At 48.2% G+C, this 18,933-nt stretch overlaps 3 protein-coding genes across 4 annotated transcripts; 1 reads left to right on the forward strand and 2 right to left on the reverse strand.

Annotated features, from left to right (window-relative positions):
* Positions 1–209: 209 nt before the first annotated feature.
* LOC128725078 (xanthine dehydrogenase-like) lies at positions 210–5,243 on the reverse strand. The gene is made up of 6 exons (XM_053818797.1): positions 5,198–5,243; positions 4,137–4,309; positions 3,202–4,060; positions 1,027–3,089; positions 357–945; positions 210–280 (listed from the first exon to the last, which is right to left on the reverse strand). The coding sequence occupies exons 1-6, from the start codon at positions 5,241–5,243 to the stop codon at positions 210–212; spliced, it is 3,801 nt and encodes a 1,266-aa protein (XP_053674772.1).
* A 570-nt stretch (positions 5,244–5,813) lies between these two features.
* LOC128726255 (uncharacterized) lies at positions 5,814–10,240 on the forward strand. The gene is made up of 6 exons (XM_053820053.1): positions 5,814–5,853; positions 5,913–6,085; positions 6,162–7,044; positions 7,157–7,407; positions 7,646–10,097; positions 10,170–10,240. Exons 1-6 carry the CDS (start codon positions 5,814–5,816, stop codon positions 10,238–10,240), a joined length of 3,870 nt encoding a protein of 1,289 aa, XP_053676028.1.
* Positions 10,241–10,831: 591 nt separating this feature from the next.
* Positions 10,832–15,854, reverse strand: LOC128723469 (multidrug resistance protein homolog 49). 2 transcript variants are annotated; one of them, XM_053817215.1, is made up of 7 exons: positions 15,729–15,854; positions 14,872–15,531; positions 13,961–14,797; positions 13,171–13,883; positions 12,961–13,104; positions 12,640–12,880; positions 10,832–12,560 (listed from the first exon to the last, which is right to left on the reverse strand). In XM_053817215.1, exons 1-7 carry the CDS (start codon positions 15,837–15,839, stop codon positions 12,009–12,011), a joined length of 3,258 nt encoding a protein of 1,085 aa, XP_053673190.1. In that variant the 5' UTR covers positions 15,840–15,854; the 3' UTR covers positions 10,832–12,008. The 2 variants fall into 2 exon arrangements, with proteins under 2 accessions (XP_053673190.1, XP_053673189.1); XM_053817214.1 differs by having other exon boundaries at positions 12,640–12,834; positions 12,942–13,104.
* Positions 15,855–18,933: the final 3,079 nt, after the last annotated feature.

The raw sequence follows: 18,933 nt of genomic DNA on the forward strand, positions 1-18,933 counted from the left end.
GTATTTTTTTGTTTGTTTTAGTTGTATTTTTTTGTATCAGCACATTTATGAATATTTCGAGACATTTTGAAACATTTTGAAACAAAGTAATTTTTGGTAGTGTAAAAAATTTTTTATAACATGATTTTTATGTTGAAGCACATGTTTGAAGCCCTTACACATTATTTCTATTTGTCCTAGACATCAAGCGTAATGTACAAAACGAGAGCTTACTCGTATTTGTACTTGTCGGTGGAATTTTCTACTAGAAGAAAAATTTTTTCCGGAGTCATACCGCTGCCTGTAAATAAGAACAAATAGCCAGTTAACGCCTTGAAAATACTGTTGACTGGGTATACATTCTACTAGAGACATACCCATATGCAACCATTTATCCGGTAAGCTAGCGTCTTTCCTGGCCGATCGTACTGCATTCCGAATAGCATACGTTATCACAGGGCTCAGAGAGAGGGCTGGCTCTCCAGTTGCCTTTGATCGCAGCACACCACCAGCATTGGAGCTCTTGCCTAAAAATGATACGCGAAAATCGACTGGAATGTCGTGATGTCCTGGCACCTTATAGTTCCAGGTGCGATTATTCAAAAGGGTGCCATTTTTCGCATCATACACGAGTTCCTCGGTAAGATAGTACCCTAGACCCATTACGAACGCACCCTCGATCTGACCCACATCGATGCACGGATTTAGGCTTTCACCTACATCCTCCAAAATGTCGACTCGGCGAACGAGCACTTGACCGGTAAGGATATCTACTTCAGCCTCCGCACACGCCACTCCCCAGATGGTGTAGGTTCGGATATCGATCGGTGTGGCATAGAACGATGCTTGTAGGTCCACGTCGTCTAGGGCAGCGCTTCGAATCATATCCTCCCAACTGGTCCGTCTCAGTAGTGTTCGGTATGGTCGTAGTCGATCGACTAGAGCCTCGCAGCATTTTTTGACAGCCTTCCAGGGATGAAAGAAATTCGGTCAAGCAGAAGTTTAAAATAAAAATCTTGACCATAATAGTGTCCAACGGCAACTTACAAAAGCAACGCTGTCCGTCGCCTGGCTATGGAAGGACCCGTTTGAGTTGGCATTGAGTAAGCTGTTGGTGGGCTGAACGACAACTTTTTCAATCGGCACTCCAAGTAGATGAGCCGCTACCTGTGCCACTTTCGTGTTGATGCCCTGGCCCATTTCGATGCCACCGTGCACGATCGACACTGTACCGTCGTCGGTGTACACCGACACTACCGCGTTCTTCATCGAGTTCATCTCAAGAGGGTATTGCATCGGCATGATGGATATACCACGCTTCCGCCACCGATGTTCAACGTTGTACTCAGCGATCAACCGTTTTCTTTCGTCGTATTCCACCTGACGTCGGAAGCGGGGAAGTAGTGAGTGCATTTTATTTTCGCGCGATATATTCACCATCCGCACGTCCACAGCATCCAAGCCGACATGGTGCGCGATATGCTCCATGATGTTTTCCACCATCGCGATTCCCTCGGATGTTCCAGGTGCTCGAGCCCACGTATTCGGCGGACTATCGCTTCGGGCAATCTTCGCCCGCAGCTTCCAGTAGTCCGTGCGGTAACAATTTTTGAACAGATCGGTGGTCATCCCCCCGAGCATCACGTTTAGAGCAGCACCAGCATCGTGGATAAAGGTGTGCGAGAGTTTTGCGATGCGCCCGGTAGCATCCACGGACACTTCGTACTCGCTCACGCTGCCACAACGTTTTCCCGACATCGACATAGCCGTCTCGAGTGGCAGAACCATGCGCACCGGAGATCCGGTCCGGAACGCGGCCACGGCACAAGCACACGCAATCTGACTGGCACGCGTCAATTTTGCACCGTATGCTCCACCAACTCGGCGAACGGAGAGATTGAGGAAACTCTCGGGAAGCTGCAACGCCTGCGAGACAGCAATCTGCACGTGGTCAAGCCACTGCGTTGCGCAGTACACATCCATCGTGTCGGCATGAGGAACGCATAGACAGACTTGTGTCTCCATTGGATTATGGTACTGGCCCCGCAAATCGAATCTACCAATTACGGAGATGGGTCCTTCCTTGGCCAGATGGTACCGCGATCCATGACGATCGTACGGTTGATCGCTGACGCGACTATAGTCGAGGGCATCAACAACGTCATGTACAGTCGGGAGGACTATTCGATTACCCGATCGCTTGTACTCGATCTTCACCAGCTTCACGGCATGATTAGCCTGCTCGAAACTATCAGCACAGATCATCCCAACGACTTGTCCAGCGAATTGAACCTCACCGCTGCAGAAGATCTCCTCTACGTCCGGGAAACCCATTTCAAGTGGCATAAAGTTGTTCCGCCCGGGGATGTCCTGAGCGCAGAAGAATGCCCGTACACCGGACAAGGCTAGTGCATCGGTGGCGTCTATCTTTAGAATGCGACACTGAATCTCGTTCGAGAGCACGAGCGCACCATGCAGTTCGTTCGGTAATACCGGCATATCGTTGATATATTCCGCCTCGCCGGCACACTGCACTAAACCGTCGAGTTTGGGTATGTTCTGCGTTAGTGGCCAGCGTTTCGGGTACGTGTCGTAAGTTTGCCGACCCGTAGAAACGGGTGGTCGTTCGATCATCTCTGCACCGCTACGTACCGAACGTCCTGCACCGGAATGCATACTGAGCGCAAATCTATACAGTAGGGAAAGGGCAAGTTGTTTTCGATAGGTTGGTGATGCATCCGGTAATATCCAATCGGGCTTTAGTTCCCGCTCTAGAACCTGAAAGGCCTCAGAAAGGATCGCATTCTCGAAGAGAGACTTCCCGACAAGGAAGGCTTCCGTTTGAGTTGCATGCAAGAACGAAGGGTTGATACCACCGTAGCAGATCGCTATATAGGTGCAGATCTTACGCTCTGGACAGAGTCTGAACAGGAAGGCGGCGTTGACATAGGCACGCGAATTTTGGGCAACGGGCATGACTTTGTACGAGCGAAGCGTGGTGCTGACGTGGTCGTGAGGATGAAGTTTAATAGCCAGCAGTATGCGTTTGTGCATAGAGTGCTTCAGAAACTCTAATGGTGACAACGTGGAGATGTCATCAACTGAAGACACTGCAATTGAAGAAAACACCAAAACTCTTTTCATACTAGCGGTCTCAGGAGATACAGGTACAAATGAAGGAGATAAACAAATGGAGGAGGAAAAGTAAATTACGTTACTTACTTATCGATAATGTTGCACCGACGGTTTCCAGTAGCAAAAATAGATCCGAAAAAAACTCAGCATGTTGGTGCTTGATCATCAAATTCCCACCGATGGTACCTACGTTACGGACAGGTTGATTTGCCATTTGTCGAATATGCTTGGCCATTGGGGAACAGTACGTAAAGCTAAGATGTGCATCAGCCGTTCGCTCGAGCAGCTCGATAAACTCGGTCAAACTAGTACCGGCACCAACCGTCAGGGCATGATCTAGCGTATGCCGATGCAGCTCCTCGATTGAACTCACATCAATAAACACCTGCAGCTGTTCGGGTCGTCTATAAACTCCTTGAGCTGTGTTTCCCGCCACAAGTGTGTAGGGCTGCGCATCATCAATCATGCTAAACACGTCAAAGGTTTCCGACAGCGACGTAACCTTAAACCATTTTCTCCCGTTTGGAAACGTTAGATAGAGTGGCAAGATCTTACCAGAGTCGTTTGTCCGGGGACGCAGTTGATCCAGATCTTCGATGTCGACTAACAACGGCTCATGCGTTTGGATTTGGGCAAAGGATTTGAAGGCCTCCAGAATCGAACGATAGCCAGTGCATCGACATATGTTCCCATCGAATGTTTGCTCGATCTGTGCCTCGGTCAATGTGGCTTGGGACGTTCCTTCAAGCGCTTTTTGCTGTTGTTTCCGAGACGCTAGCAAACTGTACATGTTCATCACCATGCCGGGCGAACAATACCCACACTGAGATCCACCGTACTCCGCCAACCGTCGTTGCAGCGGATGATACGAATTCTTTCGACTGCCACCGAGTCCCTCGATAGTGACAATGTCTAGACTGTGACAGGAGAAGACGGATACTAGGCACTTAAAAAAAAGAGAACACAGCTGGGAAATTAATGCACAATCCTACAATTGTACACTTTCTGGAGCTGGCCCATACCGAATTGGCTGCCCATGATCGGCGCTTCTTCGTAACGGGATGTAGCCCGGACAGGGTGACTACACAAGCACCGCATCCACCCTCACGGCACATGAATTTTGTTCCTTTCAGATGTACGTGGTCACGGATGAATGAGTTCAATGATGTGTTCACCGGCACGGTGTTCGGGTTTGCTAGAAAGGTGGAAGAAAATAAACGGGACTCATACAAATATACTACTTTTCCCCCGATCAATAGTCGCAATTGAAAACCTCCCGAGATCGATGGAATAAATGAAGCCATAAAAATTGGTTAGGAAATTTGAAACGTAAATCATCTACTTTAACAAGTAGCGCCACACAAATTTGAAGCTGCCTTCGTCATGTACGGCTTGGACCTCGATACGCTCAACTGCTTTGTAAGAACATCAATCCCTGATTTAAAAAAATCGAAACTATCCCTCCACTCACCGGTGGAATATTTTAACACTAATTGGCGTTGTAACTGCTCGGGGGGAAAGATAGGCTGGCAATTTATTCTTATCAGCTTCAGAAAATTCAAGAAATAGAAATAATGCAAAGAAAAATAACCGATTACGCAGCCAATTCATTAAATTTTAATTGATAAATTTTAGGAAAGAACGATTATAAATTCGTCTCTCGATAATTTTGGTATTTTTTCTCTTTCAAAAATGTATGTCATTGAATCAATTACGAAAGTTACCATAGTACTTAAATGCTCTTAAAACTCTCGTGCTAAAAACAAATGTAATTATGATAGGAAGTAGTTAAAAAAAATAAGCTACTAAAGCTATCGCAATATTTGAATGCTCTCGTTCTAAAGCTCTCGTTATAAAAACAAATTTAGTTGTAATAGAAAGTTGTTAGAAGAAAAAATAAAAACAAAACTGGTTGAAATATTCCTGAGTTTCATTATCCATTTTCCCTAGCTACTTGCAGCACCAAGAGTTTAATTCACTACCAGCACCTCATTTCATACGTTGCATTCCACCGATGCAGATCTTTCATTCCCCATTGAAACACGATCACGATCACGCATTGTTTTTGAACTATCTCGCTTACCAACATACAACTTTCCGTTGATCGTGAGGTGCACCTCTTCGCCCATTATACAGCCACCTTGCTCCTGAACACACGGTGAAAGTGAAGAGTAAAATTCCAATAGAAAAGTGACGCGCAATATTACACGGCGATCGCAAAAAGTACGAACCAACCAGATCGTTGTGCACCCGATCGAAGCAACCGGAGAACTGCGGACGATTTATCGAAATCATCGAACGGGAACCCAAAGCATGAGGCGATGATGTGGCTCCGGGGTTCGCGTGGTACCTGAGCGGACACTCCCCACCAAACGGAAGGCCACAAACCCATGCGAGTAGCTGTTCTGCGGTGTTTTAAAGGGTGAACCATCACTTATCGCCATCTCCGGCGCCAGACGTTCTAAGCGCCGCGATTCCGGCAGACCAGAACGTGAAAGGACGAAGTCGTACCTTTTCTACGATCGCCGGTGCAGTGAGGCGTGCGATATGGTGGAGTGGTCGCCTATTGACCCGAAGTCGGGCTCGATTGGAGCTGCCCACCAGCGCACTGGAGTCCGTGATCGTCAGTCTTTAATTAGCGCTCGAATTGCGCACTCGACGCGTGTGGATCAACCTCGAGAGTACCGCCGTCGGACGTCATGCACGTCAAGTTTACCATAAACGGAAAACTGTACCAGGGTACGGAACATACCCTCCGTTACGACCCACTTCATTCATCCTGGTTTCTCTACCGTCAGTTTCTCCGGATCAGCTGCCGATCGATGCATCGCTGAACAACTTCATACGAATGCGGGCGCACCTGACAGGGTCCAAGTTTATGTGCCTCGAGGGTGGGTGTGGTGCGTGCATCATAAATGTCGTGGACACCCATCCGGTTACTAAGCAACGCATCACATTTTCCGTGAACTCGGTATGTCTTTGTAAAGGAGTTTGTAATTTTTGCGAAATGCCATTCACAGTTTATGGTTCGCTTCCTTGCTCCGTAGTGTTTGTTTTCGGTGTTCTCCTGCCATGGCATGGACATCCTTACAGTGGAGGGTATCGGCTCGAAGGCCACCGGTTACCACCCTGTGCAGGAGCGGCTGGCCCAGTACAACGGCTCTCAGTGCGGCTTCTGCTCGCCCGGAATGGTCATGAGTATGTACAGTCTGCTCGAGGCCAATAATGGCTCTGTCACGATGGAGGACGTTGAAAAGGGACTAGCTGGGAATATCTGCCGTTGTACTGGTTACCGTCCAATTCTGGACGCGTTCAAGTCGTTCGCCATCGATGCACCATCGCAGGATAAGCTGACGAGACGCGCCATGGGCATTGGCCTCTGTCAGTCAGATATTGAGGAGATGCCTCGACCTGCCAGCTGCATTGGGTGTGAGCGAGAGTGCTCGGCCAAAGGTTGCTTTGATGAAACCATGGAACTTCGATTCGCACGTCTCGATCGACGTTGGTACCGCGTGCGAACGGTCGATGAGATATTCGATATCCTGCGAGAGGAGAACGTAGACATTGGGACGTACATGCTGGTGGCTGGTAACACCGGCCATGGTGTCTACAGGAGAGAGCAGACCCTGCGGATATTTATTGACGTGCGAAACGTTGAGGAACTGCGTAACTACTGGATCGGCAGTTCGGTTATACTAGGCGCGAATGTCACGTTAAGTGAATTGGTTGAAATACTTCGTGAAGCGGCACAAACGGACCTTCGATTTTCGTACTGCAAGGAACTGGCGCGACACGTCGAGGACATCGCCCATCCGGCCGTGCGTCACGTAGGCACAATTGCTGGAAACCTAGCGCTTAAACACCGTCATCCCGAGTTTCCTTCAGATCTATACTTGCTGTTCGAAGCGATCGGTGTCGAAATGACGATCGGTAAGCCACTGTACAGGATGAAAGAGCAAAAGCTCCCTCGAATCCGCTCCTCTCCCCCCCACCCCACCCTCTCTCCACTAAGCCTGAGCCAGTACCCGTTCGCTCTTTTCAGCCTCACCAAGTGGTGCTATGGAAAAGCTGCTGCCCGGCCAATTCCTTGCTTTCGATATGCACCGGCGCGTGCTACTCAACGTTACTCTGCCCGCGCTCGATCCGGACCGGTGCGTGTTTCGTTCATTCAAGGTGGCAGCACGGGCGCAGAACGCCAGTGCCCAAGTAAATGCTGCGTTTTTGGTACGCTTCTGCGCACGCAAAATCAACATCGAGCACGCACGGCTCTGCTTCGGGGGCATCGCACCAAAGGTTCGTCGTTGGTAGAGCTAATTAATTATTAAAGCTGTCTTTTCTCGAATCGGTCAAGCTCGAATGTGAAAAGAAAATTAATTCAAAAGAATGGCTTAGGCTAAAGACACTTAAAAAGAGTCAGCAACAGCACTTCAGTATGTCCCGATGGTATTTTCTATTTGGAACTTCTTACAATCACTTTCACACGCTGCATTTCGTGCGGCTTACTATCTCTGTTTGTTTGTCGTAATTGCAGTTTACTCACGCTTCCCGGACGGAGCAGTACCTTGAAGGGCGGAACCCGTTCAACAACGTCACCCTGCAGGAAGCGTTTGCCCTGCTTAACGCCGAGCTAAGCGCCCAATCGGAACATCCAGTTGGTGCGGCATACCGCCGCCAGGTGGCCGTCGGTTTGCTGTATCGCTTCATCCTCCACATAGCACCTCGCGATCGGCGCATTGCTAGCCCTACGGTGAGATCGGGGGGTTCGGCCCTTCCACGACCGCTTTCCTCCGGTGTCCAGTCCTTCGATACATACCCCTCAAACTGGCCACTTACGCAAGCCCTTCCAAAGCTGGAAGCACTCCACCAGACGGCTGGCGAAGCGATTTATGTCAACGACCTTCCCTCGAGGCCTGGTGAACTGCACGCCGCCTTCGTCCTGGCCACGGAGGCCCGACGCTCGATCGTTGCCATCGACTCCACGGCCGCCTTAGCTCTCCCGGGTGTTGTAGCGTTTTATTCCGCCGAAGACATCCCGGGAGAGAACGATTTCGCCTCGCTCAAGAACGGCCTCAATACGGCATTCCCGTTCCGGAGTACACGCGAGGAGATCCTGTGCAGTGGGTTCGTCCTGTACCACGGTCAGCCGGTGGGCATTGTGGTCGCATGCACGTTCGAGCTGGCCAACGAGGCTGCAGCATTGGTGCAGGTGTCCTATGGTGACGTGAATGCTGCTCCGATTCTGCCCACGGTGGAGGATGTACTTTCGTACGGCGGCGGAGACGTATCCGGACGTGTCATAACGCTTGAGCCCGATGTTGTTGGTAGGTCGTACAACCGACCACGGCCTACTGGCTCCGTCAGAGTGTCCGGTACGTGCCGTTTCCGTAGTCAGGCCCACTTCATGCTTGAGCCACATACCTGTTTATGTATCCCGGCAGAGGATGGCGCCGGCATGCAGGTGTACAGTGCCACTCAATCGAGCCACATGGTACAGGTGGCGATCGCGAAGTCCCTAAGGCTGCACCAGAGCAACATTCAGGTGATCGTTCTCCAACTTGGGGGGTCATATGGAGCGAAGCTTTCTCGGGGGGCCTGGGTGGCTAGTGCGTGTGCCCTTGCCGCGTACCTCACACACCGGCCTGTCCGGATGGTTGTGCCCTTCGAGACGACAATGAAGGGGCTGGGACGGCGCATCGGCGGCCACTGTGAGTACGAGGTAGAAGTACGCCCGGGCGATGGTCGCATCTTGCGCCTGCTAAACACCTACCACGAGGATCAGGGCGCATCTCAGTACGAGGCAATGGCCATGCTATTTCGAGAGGCGTTCCGAAACTGCTACAGTGACGATCGGTGGCGGCTACAGCTGCGAGGAGTTCTATCAGACTCGCCCAGTACAACGTGGCTGCGGTCTCCTGGCACGGCCGAAGCGATCGCTACGATAGAGACGATCATGGAACACGTAGCGTTCGTGACTGGACTCGATCCACTCGCCGTAAGGCTTACCAATATAGAGCCGGCGTGCAAGATGGCCTCCTTGCTACCGACGTTCTACCGTGATGTGGAGTTCGAGGCTCGCCGAGCCGCCATCGATCGGATAAACGCCGCATGTCGATGGAGAAAGCGAGGTATCGCGATTGCACCGATGGGCCACCCAATCCGGTACATTTCCGGCAGCATGAACGCGTGGGTCTCGATCTACCACGGTGATGGCAGCGTGGGGATCACGATCGGGGCACCCGAGGTGGGTCAAGGTATCAACACGAAGGTGGCGCAAGTCGTAGCCCACACACTCGGCATCCCACTCGCACTAGTTTCCGTGAAGCCGCACTCGAGCATTGGCTCTCCGAACGCGTTCATATCCGGTGGAAGCATCTGCACAGACCTCGTTGCGTACTCTGCCCGGCGAGCCTGTGAGACCCTGCTGGACCGCATCCGGCCAGTGCGGGACGATAATCGGACGGCATCCTGGGAAGCGATCGTGCAGACATGCTACCAGCGGCGCATCGATCTGACCGCGTCGTACAACGTCAAGCGAACGGACCTGCGCGAGTACACCGTGTGGGCTTTGTGCGCCGTAGAACTCGAGCTGGACATCCTGACAGGGCAGTCGCAGCTGTTGCGCGTTGATATCCTGGAAGACACGGGTGAGAGCATGAACCCGCTGCTGGACGTTGGCCAGATCGAGGGCTCGTTCGTGATGGCGCTAGGGTTCCACCTGCTGGAGGAACTGCAATACGACCGAAGGACCGGGGCTCTTGCTAACTTCCGCACGTGGAACTACAAGCCACCGTCGGCACGAGACATCCCGATCGATATGCGCATACGGTTGCTCCAGAAGAGCTCGAACGCGGCAGGTGTACTACGTTCGAAGGCCACTGGTGAACCAGCATATAACTTGGGCGTGACGGTGCAATTCGCGCTTCGGTATGCACTAGCTGCTGCACGTCGAGACGCCGGACTACCGAGAGAGTGGATCGAGCTGGGTAAGTTTCCGGTAGGAACCAAGCGCCATACGAAAAGATACCTTTACCAGCTGCTTAATTGCGCTCTTTCAGGGACCTCAACCACGCCGGAAAAAATACTTGCACTCACAGGCACCACGATCGATCAGTTTGTGCTACACTAACATCGGAAAACATGTCGCATGCAGGGGATCCTTTTCCTTCCCTACGTATTTTCAATTAGCAATAGCATACATTTTGTTAGGATATTTTCGTAACACATACATAGTAACACAAAAAAGGTACATAAAAAGGAGAACAAAATCAAAACCGCAAAATGTACAAAAAATTAAAAAAAAAACGTAATTAAAACAGCAAGACACTCAGTTAACTAGTTATATACTTGCAATATTCTACAATCGATTAGTGATTTTAGCTATTTGCGCTATTCTAATGACAACTCTAGTGTACCAAAGCCAGGCGAGCCGATTTCGCTGGACAGTAGTGCTATCGTGGTGAATAGAATAGAGCTCATCATTCGTAGCCTTTCAAACACAAGACGCATGAAAATTTTGAAACTATAATTATTTTCTATAGCTTCAGTTTGGATAATTATGTAAAGTATGTTTTCAGGTTGCAATTTACAGAATACTTACCCATTTCTTAGTCACTTCTTTATCGGGCTCTATGAACTATAGTAAATGCACAAATGTAGTGGCGAGATGTAAGAAAAAATAAAACTGTTCAATATTTCATATAATTTATTTCATTTATATTTAATAGTAATATTATGGTAATAGTAGTAAACAGATTAGCATTTCATCCAGCATAAGAAAATAGTCAATTGATAATAAAACTGGTGGATTTGAGAATAAAAGAGTAGCAAATCTTAAGTTGCCAACTGGCCTAAGACATTTAACGCAACAATTTTATAGAAAGTGCATTCAATGAAGCAATCATGCAACCATTCAAGCAATTAGCCATTCATTCATTTCGGTTTTTCATCACGATGTTGAGCATATGTACACACACGCATACACTTGAAATATTCACTTACGATACGAGAGACACACGCATCCGAGATATAAATAATTGCTATCAACCGGATTTTTTACTAGCCGCCACCACTTGGACCATGGTAACCATGTTCAATCTATTGAGGCCTACTATCAATGTGCTGCTACTCTGTAACTTTGCCTGATTAGCTTACTGTAGGGTGCAAGATTGACATTTTTCGATTGAGATTTGTTCACCAAAGATTACTAATTAGGTGTCTAAGAGTCGCTAAAAGAATATTACAGCATGATTCGATAGGGCGGTATCTACTGGAGCCCCTGCCTATCTACGTGCCTAATCTACAGAAAGGCAACAATACGCAATAATTCGTCAGCAACAATTCAGTGGCGTAGAGCGCTTCTCATCGTTGAGAATCATCATTGTCAGGCACTCAAGGGAGGTTGAACCTTCCCCGTCCTAGTTCCTTTTAGGTTTGTTTTTGTATGGTATACTCCCTAGTCAAAATATCGCTATCACTAAAGATTACTTTCTACGGAGGCGCTTCGAATATCACGTACGTTTGCAGCAAAAAACATAACTTTGCCACGTTTCAATAGGAGGCTTTGCCATAGGTGTGAAAGAAGGTGGGACGTCACAATTTATCTTCAGTTTATTTAAGGTCCGAAAACCTCGTAATGGGTTTACTACTGCGTGCCATTGCCGAATAACTTACGGCACGTGTCGTGACTAAATCGCTGATTTTATTTTTGATGTTAGTTTTTGATGTTTTACTAGAAACGTTTCTGTTTTTCGCGTGCATGAGAGCTAAAATACTGTTTTTAAGGCTTCCATAAATATGTACTTATATATGTCACACAAGAAATGGCGACATCGCAACGCTTTCGGAACGCAGTGCGAGTATAGGAACGACACCATCTTACGCTGGCCGATAGCCCTCTACGCTACCTGCTGCATCTGATACAGTTTTGCGTAGATACAGTTCAGTGTCAGCAGTTCGTCGTGCGTTCCCGATTCCACGACGACGCCATTCTGGATGACACAAATCAGATCCGCGTTCTGGATCGTGGTCAGCCGGTGGGCGATGATGATACATGTGCGCCCGGTACGCGCGTGATCGAGCGCATTTTGAACAATCTTTTCACTCTGGTTATCTAGGGCAGAAGTCGCCTCGTCTAGAAGCAAGATTCGCGGATTCCGTACCAGAGCACGAGCGATTGCGATACGTTGCTTCTGGCCTCCGGACAACTGAGCGCCTTTGCTACCTAAGCTTGTGTCGTATCCTTTCGGTAGATTTACGATGAACTCGTGTATGTTAGCCATCTTGGCCGCCTCGATGATCTCCGGCATCGCGATGTCCCGGGTATTGTCACCGTACGCTATGTTCTCCGAGATAGTGCGATCAAATAGAATTGGTTCCTGCGACACCAGGCCCATCTGCGACCGGATACGGTTGAGGGCAAACTCCGTCGTAGTTGTGCCGTCGATATCCTGGCGCGTGGAATTCGAGACGCACATTGAAACGAGATCTACCGAGATATATGACTTCGAGCTATATGGCGGTACTTACCACTTTTCCATTATCAGGATCGTAGTATCGCAATAACATTTGAATACAGGTCGACTTGCCGCACCCAGAGGGACCCACTAGAGCCACCGTTTGTCCTTTTCCAATTTCCAAATTTAACCCCTGCAGCACGGGAATGGTCGGACGCGTTGGGTAACGGAATTCTACATCCGTGAACTTGATATCGCCTTCCGTGCGCTGGAAGTGAAAAAAAGGCGACCATGAACTAAGAAATCTTCTACAACTCCTAATAATTGAAAGAACACGAATGCACTTCCATTCCAAGTACACTACAGCATCCATACCTGCGATAGGGAATGATACGAACTGGATGGGTTGTGCATTCTAGGGGTACGATCGAGCAACTTCATTAGTCGTCCTGCCGACAGAATAGCAGCGTTCACGTTCGGTGCGTACGCTAACGCCTGTCCCAACATCCACGCCCCGAAAATAAGTGCTTCCGAGACCCTTGAATAGAAATCAAACCACCGATCAAGTTGATTCCTAGTCATCGTCAACAATCATCTCACTTACTTGATCACATCCTTGTACTCGAGTTCCTTGTCGGACACCAGTTTGCCACCGTAGAACAACGCCAGACCGTAGCCAGCAAATGGCATGACCTGACCGAGTGCAAACACTGTCCCACGAAGACGCGTCTTCTGACGACATGCTTCATCTATTTTGACCGTTTCGTTGCTGTAGCGTTGGAGCACGTGTGTTTCCTGTCCCAAACTAGCAACCGTGCGTATGTTGGAAATGGCCTCCACTGCCAGCTTGGTCGCCCCCTCTAGCGATTGTTTCTCCTTCAGTCCGCTCATTTGCGTGTACCGCGATTCGAGTGTAATCGAAACAAGCGTCACCGGGATGGCGATGATCGAGACGAGTGTCAGATTCCACGAGTAGAAGAACGATATGCCCACACCAATGCAAATGGTCGAGGCAGCCTGTAGTAGCGATCCAATGCGAGTACCCGTAGCACCCTGAACACTGGCACAGTCACCTGAGAGACGGGCGCAGAGTGCTCCAACTGCGTTCCGTCCCTCATCGAACCAGGCCATTTCCTGGCTTACGATCGCTTTGAACGACTTTTGACGCAGCCGGGACGTCAGGCGGACTCCTGCGATATTAAATAAATATGTCTGAAAAAATGTGCCCAAGCCCGTGATCAACCCGAGCACCAAGAAAAGAAACGAGTAGAAGTTCGATTCTTCCTTTACGTACTCAGGATCAGCAACGGAAAGAATCTGTAAGGATAAAAGAAAATGCATTAAAAGTAGCTTTTACCGACCGCCAAATGACCGCTTTGAAAAGGGCTACTTACGCCGTACATTTCGCCAAAGAGCACCGCAAACGCCGGAAAGGATGCTCCGACAACAATCGCAGCAGCACAGCCAAAAAGAATGTAGTGCCACTCCGGTGAGTTTAACTTGAGCAGACGAAGTACCGACACGGGATAAATCTCTTCTTGCTCTTCCTCGTTTTTCTCCTCCGACTTGCCACTGTCTGACTCGTCATCCGATGCTTCTGCGCCATCATCGACCGATTCCTGGCGCATCGAGTGTACGCTCGGTGCCATTGGTACATTTTCGTCTTCTTCGGCCGTTTTCTGAGATCCACTAGCCACAACTAGTTCGTAGTACAGCCCACGGGCAGCCATTAGATCCTCGTGCGTGCCCTGTTCCATAACGATGCCCTTGTCAATGTACACGATCTTGTCTGCGTTGGTAATGGTTGACAGTCGATGCGATACAACTAGCGTTGTACGACCTTTGCTAGCGCGTTCCAGCGCATCTTGAACACGGCGTTCAGAGTTGGGATCAAGGGCCGATGTGGCTTCGTCGAGAAGGAGAATTTTTGGATTTCGTACTAGCGCACGTGCGATTGCAATGCGTTGCTTCTGCCCACCTGAGAGTTGAGCACCACGTTCACCGATCATCGTCCCATACCCGTTTGGCAACTTCATGATGAAGCTGTGGCAATTTGCAATTTTTGCAGCCCGTTCAATTTCACTCTGGCTGGCGTCCGGGTTGCCATAGCGTATGTTTTCGGCGATCGTAGTGGCGAAGAGTACCGGCTCCTGACCGACCAGTCCAATGAACGAACGCAACCAGCCAATATTTAGCTCACTTACTTTCGTCCCATCGATGGTAACCGATCCCTGGAAGTAAAGAAGTAGTCCCTAGTAGTAATTGTAATTAAATTCCAATAGGAAATTTGAAGACAAATACTTACGCTCAATGGGTCGTACAACCGTTGGATTAGTTGCAGACAAGTCGATTTGCCACAGCCAGACGGCCCAACAAGAGCCACGGTTTGACCGGTTTTTACCTCCAGGTTTAAGCCTTGCAGTACCTGTACATCATTACGAGCAGGGTAGCGAAAGTAGACATTGGTAAATCGTATGTTGCCCTTCATAACACCAGGCCGTAGACCAGCGTCACCCAACGAATCGATGTCCGGCTTTCGATCGATGACGGAAAAGATCGTCGCTGCGGAACCCTTCGCGGTGGAAAACGCTTCCAAATGCGGTGAGGATAATCCAAGATTTTGTGCCCCTGCCAACACTCCAAACAGTACGATGATCAGAACAGCGGGCGTGTAGTCCTTGATATCTTTTCCACGATCTTCCAAAATTAGGCTGATACCGTACCAGAAGGCTAGCGCGTAGCAGCAGTAGATGATGAACCACATGATACCACCACCGATTCCAGAGAACAAGCCTTTGCGACGACCGTTCAGTTCAGCCCCAGCTAAACGCTCTCGATATCTTTCGAGTTCTTTCTTCTCGCCACCGAACGCCACCACCGTTCTGATACTGCCCAAGACTTCTTCTGCTACGGCACCAGCGGATGAATATGACTTCAGCTCCTTTTCAGTGAGCGTGCTTTGCATCTAAACAGGCGTAGACAAAAAAACATATCTTATTGAAGAGCTTTTAAATTTACTTACAAAGCTTGTCTACTTTTTGACTGTAAAATTGAGTCTTTTTGTACAAGATTCAAATGTACAATTCAATCATCTGAATTGTAAAATCTCAATCATCTTTAGTTCGACGGCGAGAACTATAAATTGCATAAACTCATTCCTACCTTCGCAACAAATGCCGTTGCCAGAATGATAATCGGCGCACAGCTGAGAATCACAAGTGTTAGTTTCCATCCGTAGAAAAATGAAAATATCACAGATATCACAAATGACATCACCAGGTACGTAAAGATAGACAGCTTCTCGCCAATCCCTTCCTTCAGTTTATCTAGATCGCTAGAATGGATTGGAAAAGGGAATTCCTTCAGTTCAACTGTTCGCCACTTTTAAGCTGTTCCTCCTGTGTACTTACTCGGTAATGCGTACGGCAAAGCTGTCGTCGCTGTTGAGATCGTACCACGTCATGTCTTGCCGAAGCACGGCTCGTAGGAACAACTGACGTATGCGGCTGATCTGCTTCTGGGCCGACCGGTTGATAATATCCACACTGAGAGTAGCGAAGATAAACTGCATTATCGTAACGGCCACCACGCCCAGTCCAAACGCTTTTGCATCTTCCATGATGGCCGCGCTGTTCTCCTGTTCGGTTGCGTTCACCCTGTGCCAAGAACAAGAGAATGTATACCGATAAACAGTGATATTGTGTGAGATCTGGGCGAGTTCTACAAGGATCATCAAGTCATCGAAGCTAGCGGGTGATACTTGCAGCATAAACAAACACAATAACGATGAGTGTTTGGTTTATTGATTTGTTTATACCAAGAATCACAGCCGCATGACGAACGACTACGTGCAGACTCATCACAAACCGATGGAATGGGTGTTTCATTAACAATTGATTTGATTAAATTGGTGCAGGTATCGGCTCCACGACTCCGGGCCCATGCTTCAGGGTTAACAATGCAATTTGCACGCGTGACATCCAAGTCAGGAAGCAGCATACTTACAGCACTTTGCCACCGCCAAATATCGACAGAATAGCCGTATCGGTCGATTTCCCGATGCCAATAGTACGATCGACAAGCAGCGTGGTGAATTCACCGTACAGAATTACGCCATAAGGTAGGCCGAGCGAGGCCATCGATGCCAGCAGGATGCCCAGTAGGGTTGCAAAGATCTCGCCCCACGTGGCAAACCGGAACTGCATCAGCGGGAAGAACGAACGAATACGATAAAAATATTGTTACTGTTGATTGAAACAATGAACCAGACAAGGGTGATACTTACCAGCTTAAAGTAGGATACGGCTTGCGAATTTGCCTCCTTTGTGGGTGCTTTAGTGAACTTGCTGTGTATAACAGGGACCAAAAAGAAAATCTGAGATAACGCACGTGTTCTACGAAAATCGCGAGTGAAGTAGCACTTACACATCCAAAATATCCTTGGTACTTTTATGGCTGGTGATGGACATGTTGTCGGCACTGGCGCCATTCTTGAGATTCAACGTCTGCAATACTGCGTTTCCTTGAGGATATTCTTTGGGCGTCATCTTAGCGCTGGGTTAAATTTAAGTACGCGGAGGAAATCAGAGAGACAACTTTAACGCTTTGCACGCTGGAAATGGACGGGGAATGAATACGTTTGAGAGATCTTTTTGACACTTTTTGCGCATATATATTATATAAATTAACTGTTAACTGAACAATGTATACGGTGCATTCGCACTTCGTCATGACAGAAAAGATCGTTACGAACGCGTGCGGGGTCGCATTCTAGGGCCACCGAGCGTCAATCGGTTCCGATCGCGATCAACACGCGAACACGAGCTAAACGTGCGCACTACGCAGCCTCCGAGAGGGCAAACAATAAATAGATCGATATGAAACCATGAGTGCACTCGCGCTCGTCCGTGAAGATTGCAATCTTGGCGGTTCCATTAAAACAGCGTGCTACGCACCAAGGCACTTGAAAAGAAACCGTGCCCAGGGTGTAAGGGTTTCAGTTAACAAGGGTTCGACCGAAGGCTTGGTCGTTGTTTCAACTCTCTGTACGCTACGGCGCCGAGAGCCTACGACACTCCGTGTCGAGTTCGTTCGATAGCACATCAATTAACTTCAATTGATTCGGGGCAGATGGTTGCGGTTTTTGTTGTTGTATTACACCACCTCCCAGTGCAACCACTGGAGGAGGTGATAAATTTGCGATTAATACAACGCCACAACGTGGAATGTGACGAGCCGCACGACCCTGTGATGTCATATTCTATTCTTCTCCATTTTCGAGGGCCTACCCTGATCCGGTGTCTTCGAAGTGTTTGATATCCCCTTAGACGTATTGTCATATAAAACAAAATTCATCAACATCAACGGTCTAACAGAACAATACAAGGTAGTATGTCAACTAATGCGCATGGTTTAATTCGTTGTTAGGTTTCGTTTCGCGATTGCTTAGCCGCATAACGTTATCGCATATAATTGCTGAACGAAACTGTAATAACGAACAACTCTGTTTGCATCGGGTTCTAAAAGGTTTCTTCATTTTTTCCAGCCTCTAGCTTTTTTTTACTTCGTTTTTAGGTTACTAGAAACTCGAAACGATAGATAAATAAACTAACAATTGTAAATGAAATTGTATTTTGGGAATCAATATTACGCAATAAAAACACACGCCAGAACGCAACGATATAGTTATGCCATAAAATGACACGGTTGAAAGATTCGGTTGGAAAGTAGCTCGTTCTTTTACTTATGCTCAGCTAACTCGTCCCTTGAATGAATATTAATCGTGAACCCGAGGCACATACAATTTCATTCGAATCAATGAACCATTCTGGACATGCGTACCAATCGCTAAGAAGCGATCAATTTTGTCAATCAAAATCGCATTTGATTGATTAGGACGCCTTCAAACACATTTACGTCATTACAATACTACAGATCCACTCTAAGCTGACCGATTTCGTTGTACAAAATCCGAAGCACAGTTCGAACACACAAAAAGCACAATATATCGATAACACACCGGAAGTACGATCTATCGGAAACTATTTGGTTGGTAGTTTAGTACTTATGCTGTCTCCACCAGTGGACACTAATGGGGTCCAAGAATTCCACGCTTGCGCGAACGAAACTGCTCATTACTCTCGCCACAAATGTCAAAGTAAATCGCACTCCGATCATTGTGCAGCTCACTAACACTGGCCTGGAATGTGCACTCATTACGAGCAACCGATTGCAACGTTTCACCATCGATGGTTTGCATTTTATTTGTTTTTCATAATGCACTTTTACAACCTTTAATAACAGCGAGCAACTTCACATTTGCCACCATCAAATTACTGGCACATATTATACTTCTTCACGGTTGCAC

Source organism: Anopheles nili, chromosome 3 (genome assembly GCF_943737925.1).
Source record: "Anopheles nili chromosome 3, idAnoNiliSN_F5_01, whole genome shotgun sequence".
NCBI lineage: Eukaryota > Metazoa > Arthropoda > Insecta > Diptera > Culicidae > Anopheles > Anopheles nili.

Bases quoted from the DNA above. Each gene is read 5' to 3' on its own strand.
- LOC128723469 (XM_053817215.1), bottom strand. From the start codon at position 15,839: ATGTCATTTGTGATATCTGTGATATTTTCATTTTTCTACGGATGGAAA. The intron at 13,884-13,960 runs GTAAGTAGCCCT...TTATCCTTACAG, and splicing joins TCTTTGGCGAAATGTACGGC to ATTCTTTCCGTTGCTGATCC. The intron at 12,881-12,960 runs GTATCATTCCCT...AATTATTAGGAG, and splicing joins ATGCACAACCCATCCAGTTC to TTGTAGAAGATTTCTTAGTT.
- LOC128725078 (XM_053818797.1), bottom strand. From the start codon at position 5,243: ATGGGCGAAGAGGTGCACCTCACGATCAACGGAAAGTTGTATGTTG. The intron at 4,310-5,197 runs GTAAGCGAGATA...CCACCTTTCTAG, and splicing joins CAACGGAAAGTTGTATGTTG to CAAACCCGAACACCGTGCCG. The intron at 3,090-3,201 runs GTAAGTAACGTA...CTTCAATTGCAG, and splicing joins CGGTGCAACATTATCGATAA to TGTCTTCAGTTGATGACATC.
- LOC128726255 (XM_053820053.1), top strand. From the start codon at position 5,814: ATGCACGTCAAGTTTACCATAAACGGAAAACTGTACCAGG. The intron at 5,854-5,912 runs GTACGGAACATA...CTCTACCGTCAG, and splicing joins AAACGGAAAACTGTACCAGG to TTTCTCCGGATCAGCTGCCG. The intron at 7,408-7,645 runs GTTCGTCGTTGG...TCGTAATTGCAG, and splicing joins TCGGGGGCATCGCACCAAAG to TTTACTCACGCTTCCCGGAC.